This window comes from Camelus dromedarius, chromosome 26 (genome assembly GCF_036321535.1).
Source record: "Camelus dromedarius isolate mCamDro1 chromosome 26, mCamDro1.pat, whole genome shotgun sequence".
NCBI lineage: Eukaryota > Metazoa > Chordata > Mammalia > Artiodactyla > Camelidae > Camelus > Camelus dromedarius.
The window spans coordinates 3,147,702-3,172,081 of NC_087461.1; the positions used below are offsets into that span (position 1 = coordinate 3,147,702).

The following is a 24,380-nucleotide window of genomic DNA, read 5'->3' on the forward strand; positions in this document are numbered from 1 at the left end:
GTCAGTGCTGAGCCTCCGAGGAGCGGGAAGCGTCCGCAGCTGTCAGTGACCCCAGGGCGGGTCCTCGGGGCCGGGCAGCGCCTGGGGTGCAGCGTGGTCATGGGAACCAAGTTGGGCTGGGAGGAGGGGCGCGGAGAGGCTGCAGGTGGTGGGAGGCACTGAGAAGTATTTCTGAAAGGTGACGTGTTTGCATTAAGAGGGGGACCTGCGCTGGGAGGCAGAGCACAGACTGGGGAAATGGGGAGGGCAGGCCTTAGCTTCAGGCCTTCAGTGTAGCCTCCTGCAAGGTGGCCAGTGCTTCCTGCTGTGCCATTTAAATAGGATTTTTATTTCATTTTTTCCAAATCTGTGGAACCCAACCTTCTGTATAACTGGTTTTTCCCCGTCAGGGACCCTTTCATTGTCCATGGTTCTTCACAGTTGCCAGATCTGGCGCCCCCCACGCCCTCCGCCTCCTGTTGTCTCTGCTACAGTCCCACGCCATTTCAGTGAGCGGTGTAGCTGGAAAAATAGAGCATTAAATGGCTTTCAGTCCATCATGTAGCCTCTACGTACAACAAAAAATAACAGATTTTGTGCAAAGGTTAAAACCGACCTTCAAGTGACAAAGTAGACACATTATAAATTTGAGAGTTAAGTGTGGTCAAGAGCAAAGTGCTTGGAGAAGCTCAGAAAGCTGTTGTGGAGAGTGCTTCTGCCCTGGAGCCCGGAAGCATTCGCTAGTGCCAGGGTGTCAGGCCCCCGTTTCTCGGAAGACAGCTTATTACTGTCCAAATACAGCACATGACAGAATAGCCCAGAATTCCACAGATCTGATGAAAATGTTCAACATAACAGAAAATGTATTATTCAAATAGTTTCTTAGTAAAATAAGTGAGGATTTATATTTAGATATTTTAGTGGGCTCTTCGTTAAAAGAAATCTTACCTGTAGGGATGTCTGTGAAAAGACATTGCTGTACATTTTGAGTGAAGAATTGAAATAGTCAAACTTTTAGTTGTTTTGAGATCCAGGGGAGACCAAAGTAACACCTTATTTTCATAAAGGAAACAAGAAGGGATGCTTGGACAATGTTTTTGGTAAACCTCCAGAATCCTTTACATGGAAACAACGTCAAAGTCACAACAAAGTTGGAGGTTAAGGGACCTCTGGAATTACATGAGCTCACCCTCCCGGCCGTCTCACTGCAGAGCGGTCCTGTGCGAGGGGACGGGAGACTGCGTCGCAGCAGCACGCGAAAGCCCGGCAGCATCACGCACGTCTCCCACTCTTTTCCAGAGAAGAGAGACGCCCGGATCCGGGGGACTGCTGGCTTCTCCAGAAGGAGCCCGTGTTCGTGGCACTCGAAGCCGTGCAGAGGCATCATGGGTATTGTCAGGAGCTCTAGGAACGTCATGACCGGAGGTGGCATTTTCAGAGTAGTGTCTGCCTCCCCAGGGTGATTCCCTTGAAGAGGGTGAAACTTGTGTGTGTACAAGTCTCATGTTTCAGAAGACTCAGCCCTTGTGGACATGAAGGGCTCATCAAGTGCTTTGCCTCTGAAATAAACTTGGAAAGCCCAGTGTCAGTGATACCCAGGGGGCGTTTAGGTCCAAGCTCATCCAATGAGGAGCCAGGCTACCATTGATGTTGCCTTTGGGATGTAACTCAGTGAACAGTGTGCGCCTCTGAGGTTTTCAGTAAACCTTCAAGTAGTTGTGCGCAGTATCCGTCGTGTAGTGACGGCTGTTTGTAACTCTTTCAGAACATCCTGAGGAAAGGGGGCCATGTGGAAGCAGACCCTCAGCGGTTCTGCCAGGCTCCTCGCAGAGAGGAGGACACGCTGATGGTCATCATCAGAAATGAGGACATAGCGTCGCACTTGCACCAGGTAGGTTTGCGAGCCACTTTCTTGCAAAGAAGCGTGTCCGGGCATCTTACGTTCTAGTTTTCAGACTCATCACTGCCTTTTTATTTAGGGAGTAAGTTAAACCACAATTGCACTGAGTCTAGGGGTAAGGCAGTGGGGTCGAGGTGATACTCTGTTGTCATTTACCAAGGTATTTACGGGGCATATTACGTCTCAGGGTTAGTTCTCATAGAAAGTAATGGAGAAGTTCAGTGAAGAGACATAGTGGTGAGTTTCCTCGCCTGAAATACGAATCTGCATCTCTTGCCTAACAGTAACAAATCTTGCTTTACAAGGATTTGTGAAAATTTTCTTAACTCTTTGTTGCCATATTTACATGTTGGTTAAATAAAAGTAATTGCTTGCCCCAAGAAGGTGTAACCTACGGGCCAGGCGGGCACCAGCCTGCGTCGGGGGGACCGGAACCCAGAGCACTGACCCGCGCCAGGCTGCGACGGGGCGAGCGGTGCTGAGCTGGCCACCCGCCCGACTCCGGGCCCCGCCTTCTCTGCCTCTGGAGCGGGAGAGATCACTTCGTAATTAACTGATTTTAATGAGTCTGCAGCGTTGCTAATGAACAGAGTTTATTCCTCCTGTGTGGGAGGATTCCCACTCAGTCATCAAGGGTAAAGGTGTTTCCCGCTATTTCTGAATCTGGAATAAAAGGGACAGAAGTGACCCACTGAACCTGTCTTCACTGGGGTGTCCTTTCCTGTTTCCCAGATTCCCTCTTTGCTGAAGCTGAAGCATCTCCCCAGCGTCGTCTTCGCCGGAGTGGACAGCCCTGAGGACGTGCTCGACGGCACCCACCAGGAGCTCCTGCGGACGGGAGGCTTCGTGGTGTCAGATGACACAATATTAGAAACTTTAACCTTAGGTTAGTCTTTTATTTAACTTTATTATCTAGTCAAATTTCTCCTCACTCAGTGACCCAAAAATTATTTCATCAAAAAGAAATGATTATTACAGCAGTCACCACCTACTGAACAGGGTGCCATCGGCCGTGCACACAGTCTGACGTGATTCTGGTTCCCACCGGGCACGTTCTTACCCTCTTGTTTTAACTGATTCCCTTCACGACCAAACCTCTCAGTAATGTGGCTAAACTACTGATTCTGAGATCTGGCTATGTTCAGTTCCTTCCTTTGCCAAATCAAGTCAACTACCTATTTGTTTAGAATCAGCCCTCTTTTCCATTTCTGTTGCCGTCACCCCTACCATCTTGTCAGTGTCGTGGAAATCTAAAAAATGGCTCTAAGTCTTCAGTTATCTGCTTGAACACTCATATGTAAGTCCTTTTGGGGCAACAAGCTTGACGGAAGAATGTTCGGGCACAGGGCAGACACTTGACACACAATCAGAATCTGCCCGGCCTGCATAGCTCATTAGAACTGAACACAGTGGGAGGTGAGGACAGCCCTGAACAAGCATGAACGTTGCATGGAAACTGGAGAGGAAAGCATTTGTAGATTCTGTGTTTAGGAACCTAGACCTGGCTTTTCTGTTGCAACGGGACCTCCTAGTTTTGTTCCAACTGCATGATCTCGTACGTTAGAAGCTGTCACTGCCCATCAGGCAGCGCTCCGCTGTGCGGCCGCCTGCTGCCAGAGGGTGAGCAGGCGTGGTCCTGCCCGGCTGTGAGGGGGGCAGTGGTGGCAAACACGCAGACGGGGGCACTGTTACTCACGAGTAACGATGACGGGACTGTGAGCAGACAAGCCCCAAATTCTAAAACACATCTTCTTTTGTCAAACTTAATTTTATTCTGTAGTTCAACTGAAGGAAATTGTCAAAATCCTGGAGAAACTAAATGGAAATGGGAGGTGGAAGTGGCTGCTTCACTACAGGGAAACTAAGAAGCTGAGAGAAGACGTGAGGTAAGGCCTTCTCGGCAGGGGAGGGCGCCCCGCGTGTCCCGGAGCGAGGCTGCTGCGCTCGGTGTGTCGGTCCGTTGACAGGCGTCTGGGTTTTGTTCTTAAAGCAGGGCTTGCGGTGGAGGAAGCGCGAGTTGTAACCGTAACCGCGAGTTTGAGGCACCTTCGTTGAGTAGCACTGTCTGCGCCTGCGCAGCACAGGCGCTGCAGCCCTGAAGTGTCCGTCGGTTCAGTCTCTACTGTTTGTTAAAAATTGAGTTATTCATATTTTAAGTTGCCAGAGTTATAAGATGCATGAAACGCGTGTATCCTTAATTTTCACTCTTCAACAGTAGCCTGTAAATAGGCGAGCCTTCTTAGAAGTGTGAGTGGGGTTTTCACGGCGTTTTGATTGGTTCTTTGGCTGAAAAGGCCTGCTGGCTGCGGGGGGACAGGGGTGCGAGGCCCAGGGAGGTCTACAGAGGAGGGGACATTAGTCACAGGACCACTTTGGGCCCCACGGGCATGGGCAGTACAGGGGCGAGGGCCGGGAGACTGGCCGTCCACGCGGCAGGCCCCTCCCCGACCTGGCGGCCACTCCTGCTTCGGTGCTCGGGCTCCTAGAGCGCCGGTGCGGGCGGGACGAGGGTCGCGACGAGGGTCGCGGCCGCCCTCAGCGAGGGAGGGGCTCAAGGCAGCGCCTGGGGGCGGGGGGGAAGGGTCGCCCTCAGGACTAAGGGGAGGCGGCGGCCCCCGCGTGCCTGGGTCGGGGGAGCGCGGCCTTCTGTCGCCCTTGGCCCCGAGTCTGCTCTTCAGAGCGTGCCAGTCTTGGATAATAGTAACTTTTCAGAAAACTCACCATATTATTTTGACCTTTGTGGGGGAGAATTTATCTAAAACTAAAACCAAAAAAAACCTAGCTTTTAAAAACCACTGTTTCTAGAGACGTTTATAGCCAGGGCTGGGGATCGGTAAAGACAGCAGCAGCCTCAGGGCCACCTCTGGGCGAGCACAGGGCTAAGCGGAAACGCAGCCCTTTAAAGGGATGCAAAGCGACCTCCCGCGGAGCTTACACCAGTAGAAGCACATCCAGACGTCTACTCAGTAACAGAAGTAAAAGCTCCGTACAGCATGGTGCCAACCTTAAGCCTTTACACGCACACAGGATGAAGCCTGGAGGGAAGCTCGGGGGTCCCTAGCGCCCGTGACCAGCTGTGGGAAGGTGCGGGGCGGGTCTCCCTCCAGCCAGGCTCGCGAGTGCTGGCACGAGACGGAACCGAGGGCGGAGGGGGAGAAGTCCCGGGAACATTTTCCTCTGGAAGGAAAAGCGGTCAGTCACCAATTTCATTAAAATCATGTAACAGCTAGAATTCCTTGTTCTTTTCCACCTCAGTTTAAATCTTGTTCTTACTTTTTTTCCAAGAAATTGGTGACTCTGACCAACAGTTAAGTGTAGAGCTTCTGAAGGGAGCGTAAGGTTTGGGGGCGCTGCTGTGGGGCGAGGCAGGAGGAGGGCCACTACTCAGAAACACCTGCCAAGCGGCAGGGGTGGACGCGGTGGCAGGTGACTGTAGGGCCCCTGCTGTGGGACAAGGCCCCCGTATTTTACCTAAGGAGGAGTAGGCGCGCCTGCGATGTTGTGCAGGAACTCGGCGGGACAGCAGCGAAGTCTAGGGAAAGTGTAGGAATAAAACTGAAAATGAAGGTACCTTCCCCACGCCGGGCCTGCTCTGCGCGCCTGCGCGCCTCCTCCAGGGTGGACCCGACCGCACACAGGAAGAGCCTGATCCTGAAGTCGTGTCAGAGCGCGGACATCACCGAGCCGCTCCCCTACCACCAGTGTGACTCTCGGTCATCAGCAAAAACCGAGCACCTGAAGTGCCTGCTAAGCCTGCAGGTTCAGCACGTCCACGCCAGGTTTGCCGTCTTCCTAACAGGTAAATCCAACCAGCTGGCGCCGTGGTAGGGCCGCTCGAGAACGTCCTCCACAGGGAGCCCCTGGACACCGTAAAACGTGCTGACCTGCCCCGGTTGGCAGCCGAATAAGCTCAGACCCGGCGTGTCCTGGCACCGCACGCGGCGGGGCGGGGGGGCGGCACGGGGTCTGTCTCGCTAGGAGCCTTCTGCTCCAGGCTTTTGAGGATGCCTTAAGGAGTGACTAGCTGTCACTGATCAGGTTTGCAGCCTCCCCTTCCCCGCTCTCGCTCTCGGGGCAGTGGCTGCTTTGGAATTCCCCTTACATGCATGAGGGTGGATTTTTTTGTTTTTTGTTTTTTTTAAAGGGATTCTGCTACTTTGTACGTAGATGAATTTTTCACCGATTTTTTTCTTTTTACAGAAAAGCCTGTGGTCTCCAGAGAAATCTTTGAAAATGGTGGCATCCTCGTCACAGACGTAAATGACTTCGTTGAAAATATACAAAAAGTAGCCGCTCCGTTTAGGAGTAGCTACTGGTAAGGACCCAGCCCTCACTCTCCAGCAAGGGACTGACAGCAGGTAACGTCACCCGTGAGCGACCAGCTGTGCGAAAACTGTCTTGCACCTTACACATCAGGCTGCAGAGCTCAAGTGTTTGCTTACTTAGGGGTGGAGCTGCTGCTGGTCTGGCATAAATGGCATCACTCAAGTGTCACTCATGAGGTAACTGACCTACTTTGGGAACGACGTACATGTCACCTGCAGGCCGTCTGACGCCAGGCCAGGAGCTGCTGTGACCCAGACGCAGACACTTGTTTCCCCCTTAGGCAGCCTCCTGCTGAGATACTTCATGGTTATTTGGTTTTAAAGATGAAATTATTGTCAATTTTGTACTTACCCAGGTAATTCAACTGCAGCTTACCTAGACATCGTTGATGCCAACAAGAAATTAGTTGTTTTCCCTTTTCCCTGAAAACCTCTGAGGTACACAGAACTTCAGATCAGTGCTCTGCAGCCTGCGGGAAGGCTCTCCTCCATCTTCACGTCGCTGGGACATCTGGCCTGGTCCCCAGCAGCTCTGGGCTGCAGTGTTGCCATTGTTCTAAATTATTCTCACTTTGAACAGTATGCCTTCAAAGCTTTTAATTGAACTTAACGTTAAAAATAAGAATTTTACAAATGTACTCAACGGTAGCAAAAACTAGCAAAAAAAAAAAAAAAAAACCCGTTTTAATCAGTAGCTTTGTTGTTGCATGTGAAGGTCAGAACGGCACGTGTAATGCATGTTACACTGTTTTACAGGTTCCACCACCAGTGTAAAAACTATAATCCTAAGTGGTTTTATTTGTTGTTATTCAAGCAACACTACATAAAGGTAACACTTTTTTTTCCTAAATGGTACAAATTTTTCACTTAGTTTTTGTAACTGGTACACTACAAAATCAGCTGAGGAAGAAATAATCACTTATTTATATTAGAAATCATTTCTACAGTAATCCTTAAAACTAAGCAAAAACATTTGTAAGATACATAGTATCTATTTGGAACAAAGATTTTTGTAACTAATTTCTTTTTTTAATAAAAGACAACTAAAAATCATTCAAATGCATCTGCAATGACTTTATAGCAAAAATTTGTAGAGAACGTTCTATAGTTTAAATTTGGAAGGCCATTTTGCGGAAGGACTAGCTTCCAGAGGAATCCGACCACTTACCTCACTTTGGCCTCGATCTGTCAGCCTAGGCCCCACTGACCTGCCCAGGGCGTCCCCTCTTAGGGCGAGGTGTCCCTGCAGCAGCGACAGGACAGTTACAGGACTTTGCACCTGGCCCTCCACGGGGTCACATGAGACCTGTACAGAAACGTCTCTCAAAGCCTTTTTCCTGCTTTGCTCACACCCCCTCCTCGGCCGGGCGTGCTGGCTGCACTAGTTCTGTGATTGTCTCAGGAGGAGGAAGCTAACAGTTTTAATTATTTTTACATTAGCGCTTGTGTAGAAGCCCGCTCGTTTAAGAATCTATTAAGAGGACCGTCACCATCCTTGGTACCCTGAGCTCAAGTAGTAAGGGGAAGGAAAAGCACGTTGGCAGGCACCTGCCACCTGCCAGGTGCTGCCTGCCTGACACAGTCGTGCGACCCCTGCTGAAGAGCCCACGAGGCCACCTCTTCCGGAACTGAAGGCTCCTCACCTTCGTACCTCGCTGGCCTGGCACGGAAATAGCAGCCGTTCAGTAAGTAAGCCGACTGGAGAACGTGAGAAGGCCCTGGTGCTCTTTGTATGTGCTGCTTACCCAGCCTGTGCCTCTGCCTGCGCCAGCAGCTCACAGCGTGAGTACAGGGCGAGGGGGAGGGCCGGCTGGAGTCTCAATCTTACGCAGACAAGCAGTGGTTTTCAAGCGGGTGAGCCTGTGCCCTGGAAGACTCTGGGTCATCACGCCAGGGAGGTGCATCCAGGGTACCAGGGCAGCCCCCACAACAAAGAATCCTCTGGCCAAAAAAGGAGCATGAGACTGAGAACTGAGCTGAGGTCATCACCGTGTGATGCTAGCTATTAACACCCCAATTCCTGTGACAGACCATCTGCCTAGTCTGTGTCAGGCTCAACTGTAAGACTCAGCATTCAGACGAAGAGAACGCAGCTGAGACACCCCTCGTTCCTCGGAGCTAAGTGACGGCATACACGGCGAGGCTTTAACTGTCAAGGCCATAGGAGGTACCAGTAAAAAACCACTTCTAACCACAGTTTAAGTGAAAGCAGTCAAGCACCCGTCCCACCCGACAGCGTCACCTGCGGGAAGGTCGGGGCTCTGAAGCACCAGCACGGCCGCCTGCGCGCCCGGTGACAGGCCCCCAGGGCCCACGCCGGCACAGTGCCTACAGCTCTGCCCCTCCAGGACACGACACACCGACACGAGGAAGCTGGTTTCCAGGGGGGGCTTTATTTTGCAGTACAGACACCGCTGGAGTGGGGGTTCTGTCAAGTCAATACTGCATCGCAGCTTGGTCCGTGGAAGAGGCCACACTTGGGATACAAAAGAAGCTTCTAGGTTTATCTGCTTTATGATGGGTCTTTCCCTCTGCTCTCATCAATCTTACTAGGTTAAACACCGCACACAGGCTCCCTCCAAAATGACTCAGACGCTGGAGTTCGTTAGAATTTGAGGCCCACGTAAACCAGACTCGTGGCCGTGCTGCCTGGGCACTGCCGTAATAGTTGACAGACACGTAAGGGGATGGGGCATGGTGGGGGATGCTGTCCCCAGTGATGGAGAAGTCAATTCCAGTCTTCCTCCTCCGCGTCTGGAGGACAGGTGGCAGGTGGCACGCGGTCCGCTCTGGAGCAGCAGAAGCAGTAACGGCAAAGGCTACACACTGATTAAAAGATACAAATGCCGTATCGAGTTCTCTGTATCAGTATCACAATGTTTTAAAACTGATCCTTCACTAGAAAAATCAAGCCAGTATAGGTTAAATTGGACAGAATGTGGGCACCTGCCAATTCTGCATAGCCACTCCATGAAAACAAGTTAATACATGATGTTAGAAAGGGGAGGGACATTTACTGGTACAGTGCTCTGCAATCTCAGTTCTGATCACAAAAGCAGGCCTTACAACACTGATCTCATACAATACACGTCATCTGCCAAAGTTTACGTCTGTCCTGATGGCGACGGCTGCGCTGCTGCTAGTCCTCCCCGTAGATGTCGTTTTTCTTGCGCTTCATCTCCTCGAAGTCAAACTCGGACCCTGTCATCCTCTTGTAGATGTCCTTGATGTCATCACAGGTTGTCTCGAAGTGAGTGGTCGCATCGTACGTGCGGGAAATAAAGATCTGAAAATGAAAATCACAAGACTTGAGGCTATTGAGGGACGACCCCAGTAAAGCCTGGTAATTAATTACCCTTTGCAGACGGCTACTCACCTGGCTTTCTGTCCCCAGATCTTTGGGTACAAGGAGGTCACTGATGCTAACGAATCTGGAGGGGGAGAGAATTAAGTCAGCAGGTGAGCTCCGTGCGGGCGCACGCACACGGCGAGGCTGGCGGAGATGGCGGCTGCCTCCCCCGCTCCCGTGGGTGCGCCCCACTGCGGAGCCAGAGTCTGTCTCAGCTGAAGCAAACGAGCGCGTCACTCACTTCTGCTCGATCGGCTCCAGGAGCTCCAGAGCTGGTCTGATTTCCTTCTCGGGCTCCTTGGTCTCCACAGTCGTGCTGACGATGGCGATGTACTTGCCCTGCGCAGCCACGTTGTGTGCGGAGGAGATCATGCAGACGTAGATGTCTGGAACAAGCAAGGCCGCTCAGCACAGGGCCCGAAACTGCAGGCCCTGCGTGCGCTCGGGAAGGCCGCCTTTCACCGAGGTGAGACCAGCGGCTTGGAGAGGCGTGTCGTCTAAGCCTAAGCTCTGTGCGGAGGAAGCAGGGCCTACGCACAACAGGCAAATCCACCCAGCGACTTTCAGCCTTTTGGAGGGGAGGGGCGTATGCGGCAGTGAGCCCCTGGGCCTGGCAATGAGACTCCCCAGCTCCGCCACAGCTCACTGGGGGGCTCTTCCTTGCTGAACCCCGTGTCTAGAAAGGTTCTGAATAGCTAAGAAAGGACTTATTTAACTACTGGTTTCTCATTGATTTAAAACATATAAAACTGCAAACAGCATTAAGCTATTCTTGAGTTGGCGAACAAGCTCATCTAACAATTCACAGGTTCTATGTGTCTGCACAGCACGAAGTAGCGAGGTGATTTCCCACAGAGAAGATCCTCGCTGGGCTCCCTTTACCCTACCGGGTCCAGAGGCCGCTTGGGAGCCCTTGATGGATGTTTAAGTCCCTCTGTCCTACTAATAATCTCCTGTGACTTGGTTTCTTTCATGGAGAAAATGAAACACAGACAGCTTCCACCAGCCATTAAAAGCTAGCAACCCCTTTTAAGTTGAACTTTGATGAAAGGAAGACACAGAAGCAGCTCCCGGGTGAAAACAGCCGGTTAAAGCAAACAGATTAGGAATTACGATTTTAGAGCTAAACCCCTGACCTTAATCAGAGAAATCAAAGTCAAAGACAAGTATGAAGTAGACAAACGATGACGTAAAAGCAGTGCTGTCATTGGCTCCAAAAACACACCGAACAGGTAAATCAGGTCAGCACAGCAGCACGGGCCCCCAGCAGCGCAGCGGTGCGCACCACCGCGGTGGGCGCGAGGCCAGGGGGCCCGGCCGCCACGTCCACCCCCACGCGAGGACCTGGCGCCACTGTGAGCTGGAAGAACCCGTCACACTGTTTTCCTGTGTAAACTAGTTTCCTCACCGTAACAGAGCAGATACTGGCATAAAACACAAAGTGAATTATGTCTAACAAGCGTCTACAGGCGCCTGCTGCCCTTCGGCACTCACCTGACTTGCGGTTGACCTGGTTCTGCGGGATAATGATCTGGCAGGAGTTGGCATCGCTGGTGTTCTTGATGGGGTGGCTGAGGATGCAGATCACTCTGATCACCTGGCCCACTTTCTCTACTCGGTCTTTCACGTAGCTGGGGTCACAGATGAGCTGCTTACAGCGCGCGATCTGCAACAAACATTCAAGACTGCGGCACTCAGGGTCGGTGACGCTACTGTACACTGGCGCCACTCGTCCTTCAAATTCATGTTATCTTCGTGAAGTTAAGTGTTGGTACTTAGTGAACTATAGATTACAAATTCTCCTGGAACAAACCCTAAATCTTACTCAAGTATTAGGAAAAATGCGTTGCCTAGTGTTCAGAAGTGTAGGTTTTAGAACTGGGCAGACCAGGGTTCAAATCCTGGCTCTACCTAACCACAAAGGGATGTGGTTAGGATTAAACAAAACTGTGTTTAAGGACTGTCATTACATGTGAATACACCCAGTGAAAAGTGTAACTGTCCGTCAGTGGTATGAATATTACAAACAGACCATAATCATTCTCATCTTAAGACTATACTAAGTAAAACTTAAGTTGCAAGATAAATTATGTTATTATATCACAGCCTTCCTCCTTCTATCAAAGGCTTGAAATGTAAGAGGAAGTAGTTGTGTGAAGCAAAGAAGAATGGAATGAAAGCTTGCAATAAAAAGGGCTCTGAGGCATCAGATTGACACGTTTAGCCCTCTTTGGTAAACCTCTATTACGTGTATGCGGAAAATACACGGCAGTTACAGAAGACCTCCAACAACAATCAGGGTTCGGGAGCCAAGCAGTGAGTGCGGACCGCATGGTCTGAACCCATGAAGACCGTTTCCGTAAGGGGTGACAGTTCATGGAACGTGAACGGTCCAGTCTGCACACCAACAGCACTGGCGCCACCTGAAAGCTTTCAAGAAAACACAGACCCACCACAAACCTACTGAGTAACAACGTGCACTTTAACAAAACTGACAATTTATATTCAATTTAAAGTTGAAACACACTGTTCAAAACACCACCTGGCCACCTCCATGGCTAAACCCAAATAAAATGATAAATGTTGATAGTAATGATTATTAACATTATTTAATAATTTGTTAATACTACTAAACTAAATAATAAAATGGTTAATACTGGCCAAGCCTCATTTCCACCAACAGTGGTACAAATAAAGCTAAATTTAAATGAAACTTTGGGAGCCAACACCTGTAATTATTCTTCGGTCGCTGTGAATACCAAGCTACCATAAAGAAAACAGCTAGTCTGAAACCTAGGACCAGCGTTCACAAGAAAGTAAGTACTATCAGACAATAAGGTTCTCTTAATAAGAGTATGACATTTTTATAAATTGTAAGCTGCTTACCTCTCCTTCAGATTTCACACCAACCACTTTTCCATTCTGCACAATGATTTCTTCGATCGGTTTATTCAGCATGTAGGTGCCCCCATAAATAGCACTCAGCCTAGAGAAGTATTCAAAGTGCAGTCAATCGTTTATAATTGTTCCAGATCCTCAAGTCTCCTTGTCAAATCTAACCAGCTATAGCCAAGATGTATTGCGTTTCCTTCCAGAAGGCAGCAGTTTAAAAGTCATTAAAGCATCAATCATAAAACAGAACCATGAAATGATGTCTCACATTCACAGTTATGACTGTCAAAGTCCAAAAAACACTAACCAGCAACAGGAGAACTGCTTGTGTACATCTAATCCTCCTGCGTGCAAGCAGAGCTCTGAACAAGGCTATCAGGAGAGCGACTAAAACCAAGTAGGAACCAGAGAAGGGACTGGAAAGGGAGCAGCTGGGAGAGACCTTTACGTGGCGCGTATGGGCCTCCCCGAGGACTACCACTCCAGGCCTCGTAACACGGGGCAGCTACAGCAGATGCAAAAAACCTGCAGTCTCACTGATTTAAGCTGCCATAAAACAGAATTTGGGGTGTCAAAGTAGATTAAAATTGTGGGAGGAAATCTTCCAAAAGGAGGAGCAACCAAATTATAAAATCTCTTCAAACCCTTAACTAACTCCAGAAGTGCCTGTACACATGAGAGAGACTCCGAGGAATCCAGCAAAACCAACAGCTGAGAGGCAGAAAAACCTGAGCAGCGACTTCACTCCAGGCCACGTGGACAGATGGTTTGCAGTTTAAACTGCCATGTCAGGGGAGCTTGGTACATACCTCGGGCTTTCCAGTGAAACCCCAAAAGATCACACCTGACTGTGCTGGGACCAAAGACTCAGCCAAAAACAAAGGACCCCCACCAAGAAAGTGTAAAACCAAGCCTCCAAAAGTTGAAGGTGAATGGCCAATAATGTAACTGCCAACAAAAATCAACACAAATAGAATCCAGCATCTCTACAATGTATCAATAAATCCAGGACACAAAAAATTAGCACAAAGGAGAATGGGTAAATGGGATGAAACCTTTGTAAAGTTCTTACGCTTTATGTAAAGTAGTACAATATTAACACCAAATAAAATGTGACAAATGAAGGATGCATAGTACAATTTATAGAGTGAACAAGGGAAAGTTAGAAATAAAAAGGCAAAGCTAAAAAGCCACTAAGAGCAATTAAAATGAAATGCATAAAATATTTGATTAATCAAATAAGGAAAGAGGAACTCCGGGGGAAAAGGCGGCCAAACAGATCTAATCCCAGCCACATCAGTAACTGTATTAAATGTAAATGACTAAACAATCCCATTGAAAGGTCAAGGCTGCCACACTGGATAGAAAAGCAATATTCAACTACCTGCTGTCTACAAGAGACTTACTTTAAATATAAAGACAGAGTTTGAAAGTAAAAGGATAAAAAAGGGTCTCAAGCAAACAGCAAGCTAGCTGGCATGAGTACGAGACAAAGACCTGCCCCAACTAGAAACGCACATCACCTGATGATAACGCTTAACGCAAGTGCAAGCTGACAGAACTGAAGTGAGAAACAGTAAGTCCACAGTCTTGGCAGGAGACCCTCCCTCAGTAATCCAATAGAAGAATCAATAGAAATACACATTTGAGCAACTCTATTAGCTGCTCTCACAAGAACACTGCACCCAAAACATGCCAAGTACACACTTTTCAAGGGCATAAAATTCACTAAAATAGATCATGTATTTGGCCAAAAATTATGCCTTAATTTCAAAGACTGAAATTTTACAAGTTCTCTCACCATACAGATATAAATTAGATGTCAGTGACAACATGTTCAGGGAAACCTCCCAATGTTTAGGAATTAAACACTATACTTTCAAATAACTCAAAAAAAAATTTCACAAGAAAGATAAGGTACCATATTGGGTAGCACATATTTAGAGGGAAATTCAAACCTTCAAATCCTCATGTTAGAGAAGAAAAGTATAAAATCAATTATCTGGTTCAACCTTAAAAAAACTAAAAGAAAAAAAGTTAAACCCAAGTAAGTAAAAGGAAGAAATTAAGAACAGAAATCAATAAAATAGAAAATAACTACGAAAGAAATTAAGAAGCTAAAAATTTGGTGCTTTGAACATAAAACTGATGAAACCCTATCAAGAAAAGAGAGGAAATAGAAATTACCCATCACAGGCACGAAGGTGGGACCCTCACTACTGACCGCAGAGCCATCAACAGGATAGTGAAGAGAGGTTACGGACAACTTTGTATCAAAAAGGTGAACTTACTTGAAATGGTCAAATTCCTTGAAAAATACAACTGAAAATAAAAAATAGTACATTTGAACAGCCTTACTTCTATTAAAAGAAAATGGAGTAACAATCAAAGTCTTAAGTTCCAAGAGGGAAGTTTACAGTGATACAAGCCTATGTCAGGAAACAAAAACCTCAAGCAACCTAACCCCACACCTAGAGCAGCGAGAGGAAGAACAAAACCCGAAGTCAGCGGGAGAAAAGAAACCATTAAGATCAGAGCAGAAATAAATGAAAGCGGCTGAAAAGCCAATAGAAAAGGTCAATGAAACTAAAAGCTGGGTCTTTGAAAAAATAAAACAAAACTGATAAACCTTTAGGCAGACTCATCAAGAAGAAGAGGGAGAGGGCCCAGATGAATAAAGTCAGAAATGAAGCAGGAGAAGTCACAACGGACACCACAGAAATGCGCATCTTAAGAGGCTACTTACAAGCAGCCACACACCAACAAAAAGGACGACCCAGAGAAACGGACGATTTCTTCGAAAGGCACAGTTTGCCAAGACAGAATCAGGAAGAAATAGAAAATATGAATAAACTAATCACCAGTACTGAAATTGAATCAGTAATTTTAAAACTCTCAACAAGCAAGCCCAGGACGAAATGGCTGTCATTCTACATGAAGTCAGCCAGAAAGAGAAAGAAAAATACCGTATGGTATCACTCGTATGTGGAAAAAAAGGTACACAGATGAACTCACCTACAAAACAGAAACAGACTCATGGACATCGAGAACAAACTTATGGTTACCGGGGGGAAAGGGGGTGGGGAGAGAGAAATCAGGAGCTGGCAATGTGCACCTCTTGGGAACTGCAGGAAATGTCAGCTATCTTGATTGTGGTGGCCATTTCACAGGTGTATACGTCTATTAAAATTCATCAAATTATACATCTGAAATACACACAGTTCACTGTACAGGAATTATACCACAACAAAGGTATCTAAATAAACAAACAGAATAACCAAGTGACATTAAGGGTTAAAGACCTTAACGATCAAGCACAATTGTTATTTAATAAAATATGAAAAGAAAAAATGAAGTAACTATCAAACTCCTTCCCACAAAGCAAGCTGCACAGGCCCAGACAGCTTCACGGGGCGACTCCCTCACACAATGAAGAAAAGCACCCATCTTCACAAACCCAGGAGACGGAGGAGGAGGAAACTCGTCCAGCTCACGAGGCTGCCAAGCCTGGTACAAAACCACGTCCACAGACAGGGACAGCACCGGAATCGTAACCAGCATCCATCAAACATAACAGAAACTCCTGTGTGAATGTACACACGCAAACATTCACAAGTACATACACATACACATGCAAATTAAATCTAACAATAAAAGGGAAATAATATCTTGATAAGTAGTGTGTACTCTAGGAGTACAAGGTTAATTTAATATCCAACAATCAACCTACACAGTTCACCGTAACAACGGCATAAAGGAAATCTGCATAATTAACTCAGTGTTAACCCTCGTTCATAATAAACATTCTCAGCAAGCTATGAATAAAAGGCAATTTAATCTGACAAAATCCATTTTAAAAACCTACAGAAAATATATTTACTAATAAAACACTGAAAGCATTCCCCTTAAGACTGAGAGTAAATCAAGGACGTCCACCTCCACCGCTGTCACTCATCATTCCTCTGGAAGTCCTGGCCAGCGCACCAAGTCAAGGGGTAAAAACACAGAGGCCGCAAAGCATGAGGCTAATCTCTCGACTCACAGATGACGTGACTGCAGGAAAAGTCTAAGAAATCTATAAAACTAACAGAACTAGTATGGGCAAGGTCACCGTATAGCAGGTCTGTATACAACAATCGATTGTAGTTCTGTATATAAGCAGCTAACAACTTAAATAAAAATGAAACTTTCATTGATAGCATCAAAGTAACAGAATCCTTACGAATAAATCTGACAAAGCAAGTGCTAGATGTCTGTGACAGAAGCTACAAAACACTGCTGAGCCAAAGGAAACCGCAAAACGTGAAGAGCGCACAGTCACGGGCTAGGAGGCTCTGTGCTGCTAATTCTCCCCCAAATTGCTTTAACTCAATCCCAACCAAAATCCCAGCAAATTTTTTTTTCTAGAAGTTGACAACCTGTTCTAAAATGTATGTAGAGGGGGAAGGTGCAGCTCAGTGGTAGAGTGCATGCCTAGCATGCATGAGGCCCTGGGTTCAATCCCCAGTACTGCCACCAAAAAAATAAATCTAATTACCCCGCTGAAAAATAAAACAAAATAAATGTATGTAGAAATGCAAAAGACCTAGAATAGTTAAAACAATTATGAAAAAGAACAAAGTTGGAGAACTTATATTCCCTAATTTCAAGAGTTACTGTAAAAACTAGAGTAACCAGGATGGTGTGGTAATGGAACAGGCAAAATAAATAGATCACTGGGACAAAACAGACCTGTATTTACGGCCAGCTAATTTTCCACAAAGACACCAGGGCAACTGGAAAAGGACGTCTCTTCAACAAATGGTGCTGGAGCAACTGAGTATCAGTACAGAAACAAACGAACCTCGAGCCTCGCCTCACGCCCCAACAGCATCTCCAAATAAATCACAGACTTAACACAAAGCTAAACCATAAAGCTTCTCAGAAAAAGGAGGGCATCTTCGTGCTCTGGAAGTAGACAAAGCTTTCTTAGGACCCAAGAAGCACTAAACATTAAAAAAAAAAAAAAACTTGATGTATTATCAAAATTTAAAACATCTGCTGATCAAAAGACAAGCCACAGAGCCACAGACCGGAAGGAACATTTGTAACACTCATACTGACAGAAGACTTGCAGCCAGGGTACGTCAAGATCACCTACAAACCAAAGACAACCCAGCCTTTTAAGATGTGCACGAGAAATGAGCCCTCAAACCACACAATTATACAAATGGCCAACAAGCTCACAAAAAGGTGAGTCAATATTGGTCCTCAGGAAATGCAAATTAAAACATGAGACAGCATTTCCCACATACCTGAGTGGTTAAAATTAAAAGACTGACAACACTAAATGCTGACAGGGATCTGGAGTGACCAGGATTCTCACACAGCACTGAGTGTGTGTAACGTGCTACAAGCGCTCTAGAAAGCTGCTGGGCAGTGAGTGCCAGGAAGCTGAACACACACCTGCCGGATCAGCCCCCAGTTCCACTCCCGGATACGCACCCAAAAGAAATGACAATCGACGTCCATACACACTTCTCCACGAAGTTCACCGTGGCTTCATTCATAATACCCGGAAACTGAGAACGACTCAGATGTCCATCCACACGACAAAGTGGTATGTTCACATGATTCATATAACGGAACACTGCTCAGTGTTTTTAAAACGAACTACTAGCATATGTATCAACATGGATGAATCTCAGAAGTACTGTCAGGCAAACGCCAGACAGAAGTGAGGACATAGCATTCCCCTTATAAAGACTTCAAAACCAGGCAGAGGTCATCTCCCGTGACAGGAGTCACAAATGCAGCTGTGCAGGGGCTGGGGCCAGGAGGGACCTCCCCACAGCCAGGACAACACTCTCCATCCTGACTGGCGTTTTGGTTACACAGGTCTATATATTCATCCAACTCAACTTTTTTTGAAAACTGTAGATCCGTGGTTTCATCAATAAAAATGAAAAGCATCCATCTTACTACTCAGACATTTGTCTCATCATTCACAACCGTATCTCACACACTTCCACTGAAACTGAGGTTCAGGATCTGTGGGGTTCGGGGCCCCAGGCTGAACGTGGGCTCTCACCTTGCAAACCCTTGTGGCAGTTCTCCAAGGCCATAGAGTGGGTAAAGGTAGGGGCTTTTGCCATATCTCGCCAGAGACTCACTATAAAGTTTAATCCTGTTAATGGTTTCAACACACGGCTGATCTAAATAGCTGGATAAAAGAAAATAAATATTAGAAAAGGGCTTTGGTTTGCATTCTGATGTTCAATTTAAAGTCTCCTTAAGAAGGGATTTTTAAGAAGGGATTCAATACCCTCACATTTTACTAAAAAGGTTCTAACACTAAGTTGCAGCTAGAACTTCGTCTTTAAGAGCATAATACAGCTGTACGTTTGTTTGCTTATTAGCATTTCCACTTTGGGGAACTGGGAAATTCAGTGAGAATTCCGAGAAAAATAAAAATGTAAAACCCAGAAAACTTACTCATCAGTCCTGTAAAGCGCCAGGGCATGGCCGGTAAAGTCTACAACGTCCTGGCCCAGGTCAAACTTCTTGTATACCTCTCGCATCACCGTCTTCTTAGGGTCGATGCCCTCGAAAGTTCTGGGGTCTTTCTCATCGAAGTTGGCAACAAACACCAAGAATTTTCTGAAGCGACGTTTTTCAAACAGCCCCATTAAGCCTAAAAAAGGATTTTTCAAAAAGCACACACTCACAATAGGCCACTGAAGGAAAGAGAGTGTGAGAGGAAAGTTTAAGTAGCCCATGCTGTTATCTGAGGCTCCTCTAATGCAATGTGCAATTTAAAATGCAGGAGTTTGGACAATGCCTTAAAATAAACTGACAAGTTTCATAACACTTTAAAATAAATTGTCACAATTATAAGAGATCAGCTATTAAGTCTTCACTTTTACAATACAATTACAAATAATTAGTGATTAATTAAATGTAGAATGTTTAATTCTCTCTCTTATTAGGAACAAGATAAATATGACTCTAAAAACTATTCTCCATGAAGGCATCTATCGGAGTGCTCTTTTGACAACTCTGGCCTGTACCACGTCAATTGCCTAAAATTCTAAATGCTCTTCATTTTTTTCTTTTTCTGTATGCCAACAGAGATTCTGGCATTTAATGGAAAAGCAGCTTAGATTCCAAGAACAAATTGACCTCGAAGAAATTTAGATGCTGGTCATGCTGCCAGTCACTTTAACAAAGCCAGAGATAATCAGTACACTGCTTTGTACACAAAGACGACGACGAGGAGAAAGCTGTAAACCACCACACAGTGAACCTCAGCTCCTCCTACCAGCCAGTACTCACAGCACCATGTACAGCTGGCAGAAAGATACAGCCAAAGGAGAAGAAAGTTTTCTGGTTCCGTCTTCTTCCCCTTTCTTCAACTGCACAGCTACTTTAAAAACAACTACAGCTTTAAAAATAAACTCTTAACTGTTTTTATATCTGTTGACAGTTTGATATTTTAAACATTACTTCCCCTAAGACTCTAGTTGAAATCAACAAAACTGAAAATTAAAATGATCATGAAGCTATTCATGCCAGCTGACTACATGTGTTTAAATTAGTATTTATAACCTAGCATTAAAAACATGGACAGAATGCATACACAGTAAAGGCGTAAGGTTAAAAAGAAACATTCTATTACTACACCCTACTTAAGACACAAGCTTAGTCGTCAGGGGAGGTAAGACACGAAAGGAAACCCACATCACCACACCAGTGCACCGATACTCTGGGTCACACTCCGGTGGACCCCGCCTTTTGGACCCTAAAGCTGTTACCAACACTTAATTGTGGAGGTACCTCATGACTTCTTCTAAAATAAAAATGACTATCATGTTTTCTCAAATTCCCCACTGTTTCCTTTTTTCATCTCCCTCCCTCCTTTAAGCCTCAAGCCTGCTGGGCCGCTCACACCCACAGCACCCAACACCGGCGCGCGCAGACCCTCCCACAGCAGAGGAGAGGCTCCCCACTGCTCGTCCACCCCTTTATGTCAGAACCGACAGCAGTGCAACTGCATCGTCAGAGACCGGCGCTCATTCTGAAAAAGCTCTAACTCCAAGGGGTCAAATAATACTTCCTACCGTATTATTTTTGTGACAGCTACTTCTGTGTGACGATGCCTTCCCTGCTCACTCTGCATAAAACTGGGGCCCCTCCCGTACCCCATCCTTTCATCTCTGTGCAGTATTTCACCATCTCATATGCTTTTCCTTATTTATGTATTGCCCATCTCCCACTAATGGAAGAAAGCTCCAGAAAGGAAAGCATTTTGTTTACTTTTCTCGTTCTGTTGAACCCTCCCTACCTCCAAACCCAGAAGGGGACCTGGCACACAGGTGCTCAATATTCAATCTACGTAATTGATGTCTGACGGGAGTGAATATAAAAGATGTTGACTTATATTACATTTATAATATACAAAGAAAATATAATCTAATTATGTGATAAGAGGATTAGAAAAAAACCTTTTCACAATTTAGTCCCAAGTCATGTCTTCGCTTCCTTTTTTTTTTTTTTAAGTGGAGGTGCTGGGGATTGAACCCAGGACCTTGTGCATGCTAAGCACATGCTCTACCACTGAGCTATACCCTCCCCCTTCACTTCATTTCAAATGGTTTCACTTTCCTTCATTCATTTGCACGGTGACATTTGTTTACCAAAAGACACATATGTCCAGACTTTTAAAACATAAAAATGCTACAAAAAAGAGTAGTTTCAATAAAAGAACAGAAAAAAACTTCCAATCAACTAACAGGTTTAAGATTTGATGATGGAATGAAAAATAAACAAAGAAATGAGAGTAGAATTAGTGTCGCAGGAGAAGCACTAAGGCATGGCACACGACACGTGACTCCAGCGGTGGCCCTGAACGGCCTCAGCCAGGTGGCAGCCGGGTGCTGCAGCAGGCTTTTAGCTGCTGCCCCGACAAGCCCTCCGTGACCTCGCTCTGGGATGCGAGAGCTGCTCCAGACAGACAGACGCCTCACAGCAGCAAGAGTGAGAACACACACGCTAACGTCTCAACCGAAGACGTGAGACTTAGCTGGGCCGGTTTCAAAGCTATTCCTGAAAACAGCTCAAACATTTCTGAACAGAGTATCTGTGTTCAACGTTAGAGGTCAAGTATATTTCTCATTAATGTGACTAAAGTAACATTTGACCAGTGAACAAATACTTACTGGAATCTTGAGGCTTTAGCTGGCATCATGACCTACCACAAGAACCAACAGTATACATTCAGCTCTTTAAAGAAGCCAATTTAAACCAAGGCTACATTAATAGAAATATATTCTCCTAGGAAAGTAGAAGTCCCACTGACACTCAGCGGGCAGAAGGCACTTAAGAGTACCAGGTCTGGCTGTAATTCTATTATATATAGGATAATCTCGGCAAGTCAGAATTTCCAAAGAAAAGCGGCCAAGAGACCTAGACGGCATATTACATGAAACACAATCACAGCAACTAGAAACACGCAGCAGGGACAAGAAAGAACTGGCGGGTACGTGACGGCTGTTAAAATGCCTGAGAAGCTGTATTTATATTCTAGATAGTTCAGTGGTTAAAAGTGAACCGGTCTGACCAGTCACGAGCTTGGCTGTCTGGACTCTTCCTTCCCACCTGCACACCTCAGCTTCCCGCCTGCGAACATGGATCACAGCACCGCATCTCAGAGGGCGGCAGCGAGGACCATGCAGAGCAGACAGCACACATAAAGTACTCGGACATACATGCCGGCGCGTGATGTTCAAAAACGTTAGCGACTGTCAAAACTGTAAGATAATTTGTTCTTAATTATCTTCCTCCTGAATTTCCCACCATCCACACTTCTTATTCCATTCATTCATCCTGCCTAGAACTGTCATGCCTGCCATTCTGACCTCAAAATCCTATCCTATCCATTTGCTGATAAGGGAGTGATTGGTAAAAATTTATAAAACAGTACACTAAAACACATAAATCTCACTGTATGTAAATTCAACCTCAATAAATCTAACCTTAAAAATACATACATTAAAATATTTGCTTGTTTTTGCAAAAAGGTCATAAGAAGGGTAAACCAGAAACAAGTAAAAATGATCACCTATCAGGGCGGAAAAGAATGGAGTGGAAAAGATAAGAACAAGACTCTAAATGTATCTTTTGATATAATTTTGACTTTCAGGTCATGTAAATGTTTTACATACTTGAAATCAAAAATGGAAAAATAAAACTGTCAAAAGTCCTTCAATATTTATTAAATGAAGGTAGTTGAAGCTATTAATATAGAGAAGAGCTCAAAGAGAGAACAAAAGATTTAAATAAAAAACCACAAACTTTGTTCAAAAGAATTCTACTCAAACTCTTAAACTAGAATTATTTCTATGAAAACACTTTACTTATATTAGACTGACCGATACTGAACAGATGTAAAACGGTTTCTAACCCGTGATGTCACCATTGACTCTCCTCCATTCAGTCAGGAGCCATTCCTTCCTCCCCTCACCCAGCTATCACTCCCAACCTGGCCACGATTCTGAGTGGTATTTTTCACTTTCTGGCTGTAGTGTCTTTCAACATTTTATGCCCAATATTTTCTCCCCTAATTGCAAGACGTAAGTAATGGAGATGGAGGAACTGCAAAAATAATTCATATCAGGCTTTTAGGTGAGCAATCTTTTCTACTCTAAATACCAAAATAATTACTGGAGAATTTATTGGTACCCTTCCCAATGTAAACCTTTCCCTCCTCTAAACTCAAAGAGCACTTACTATGTAAAACTCTTCTACCCTTTAGTTGTACACATTTTATTCCTCCTGGAACTGCGCTGCACAGCGTTTGAAACTCCTTCAAGGACGGAAGGTCTTTTTTAGGGGCGTGCTGTTTCAAAGAGCTCAGACAATATTAACCAGGACTCTTTGGTGAGCTAGTAAAGGGCATAATTTGGGGCAGAAAATAAAATCACTCCACGCTCACTGGGAATTTCTAGACACACAGACGCTGGAGAATGGCAGCAGCCCAGAGAGAGGCCGCACTTCGCCAGCACACAGCTCCTCCCCGTCCTGGCGGCCCCAGAGCCGGCGCGGTTCGTGGCGAAGCGCAGGGGCCCCGAACACCCCACCAGGTTCCAGCACCGCCCCGCTCCCTGTGTGAGTCCCAGGCCCGAGCATCCTCATCTGTACAACGGAACCCCTGCCCCACAGAGGGCTTCACACGTCAAGTAAGAGAGCAGGTGTGACGCGGCTCCCACAGCGCCTAGCACGGAGGAGACACCCCAAAACCGACGGTTCTTGTGAACCATTACTACGGACAGACAAAGCGCCATGAGATTGGGAGGCTGGGATTCACGGGCAACAAGCCCCCGGTGTAAACCCTCTCCTGGCTCCAGAGGGCAGAATTCTGAACTTCCTGCTTACTGATGCAGTCTCCACCGCTAGGACGCGGTCTGGCACGTGACAGACACCCAGTAAGTCTTCGCTGACTGGAAGAGTGGGTGGCTGGCTGACACCGGGGACCTTAAATTTTAATCTCTAAAATCCCTTTCCATTATACAATCTCAATATTCTGCGAAAATAAAATAAAGTTACTTACTAGATGCCAGGGCTTCTGCTTCAGTGGAAGGAACCTTGTAGATTTTTCCTCCCTTATAGACAAAACTCCCTTCAGTCACTTTGAAATCCAGATAGCGAGTGACCTCTGTAAAAAGCAGCATCTTAACCAGCTGACCTGTAAGAGTCACATCATTCATACTGTGAATTACATCTTACTGCCTTCAAAAATGAGCAGAAATAGAAGTACATTTACTAATACTAACAGCTTTCCAGTATTTTCTTAACACTGTCCAGGAACTCCTACAAAACTCTCCAAGGCCGTATTTTAAGTAGGACAATCAAGGTGCACACCTACTGCTCAGCACAGTTAGATCCTTTTTTTTAATGT

At 46.0% G+C, this 24,380-nt stretch overlaps 2 protein-coding genes across 3 annotated transcripts in view; one reads left to right on the forward strand and one right to left on the reverse strand.

Moving 5' to 3' along the window:
* The window catches only part of TASOR2 (transcription activation suppressor family member 2), a 73,697-nt gene extending 53,391 nt beyond the window's left edge, over positions 1-20,306 (forward strand). The window contains exons 17-22 of one of the 2 annotated variants that reach the window (XM_064479297.1): positions 1,745-1,870; positions 2,612-2,765; positions 3,660-3,765; positions 5,497-5,678; positions 6,080-6,237; positions 19,556-20,306. In XM_064479297.1, the coding sequence (XP_064335367.1) occupies positions 1,745-1,870; positions 2,612-2,765; positions 3,660-3,765; positions 5,497-5,678; positions 6,080-6,198 (687 nt within the window). In that variant the 3' untranslated portion in view covers positions 6,199-6,237; positions 19,556-20,306. Of the gene's footprint in view, positions 1-1,744; positions 1,871-2,611; positions 2,766-3,659; positions 3,766-5,496; positions 5,679-6,079; positions 6,893-19,555 lie in introns of those variants that run through there. The other variant, XM_031444790.2, reaches the window with a different exon arrangement.
* GDI2 (GDP dissociation inhibitor 2) overlaps positions 8,579-24,380 on the reverse strand; it is a 30,298-nt gene continuing 14,496 nt past the window's right edge. The window contains exons 4-11 of the mRNA XM_031444791.2: positions 24,033-24,167; positions 18,920-19,118; positions 18,516-18,647; positions 12,440-12,539; positions 11,048-11,219; positions 9,795-9,939; positions 9,581-9,635; positions 8,579-9,490 (exon numbers count right to left, since the gene is read on the reverse strand). Coding sequence (XP_031300651.1) covers positions 9,344-9,490; positions 9,581-9,635; positions 9,795-9,939; positions 11,048-11,219; positions 12,440-12,539; positions 18,516-18,647; positions 18,920-19,118; positions 24,033-24,167 — 1,085 coding nt within the window. The 3' untranslated portion in view covers positions 8,579-9,343. The remainder of the gene's footprint in view (positions 9,491-9,580; positions 9,636-9,794; positions 9,940-11,047; positions 11,220-12,439; positions 12,540-18,515; positions 18,648-18,919; positions 19,119-24,032; positions 24,168-24,380) is intronic.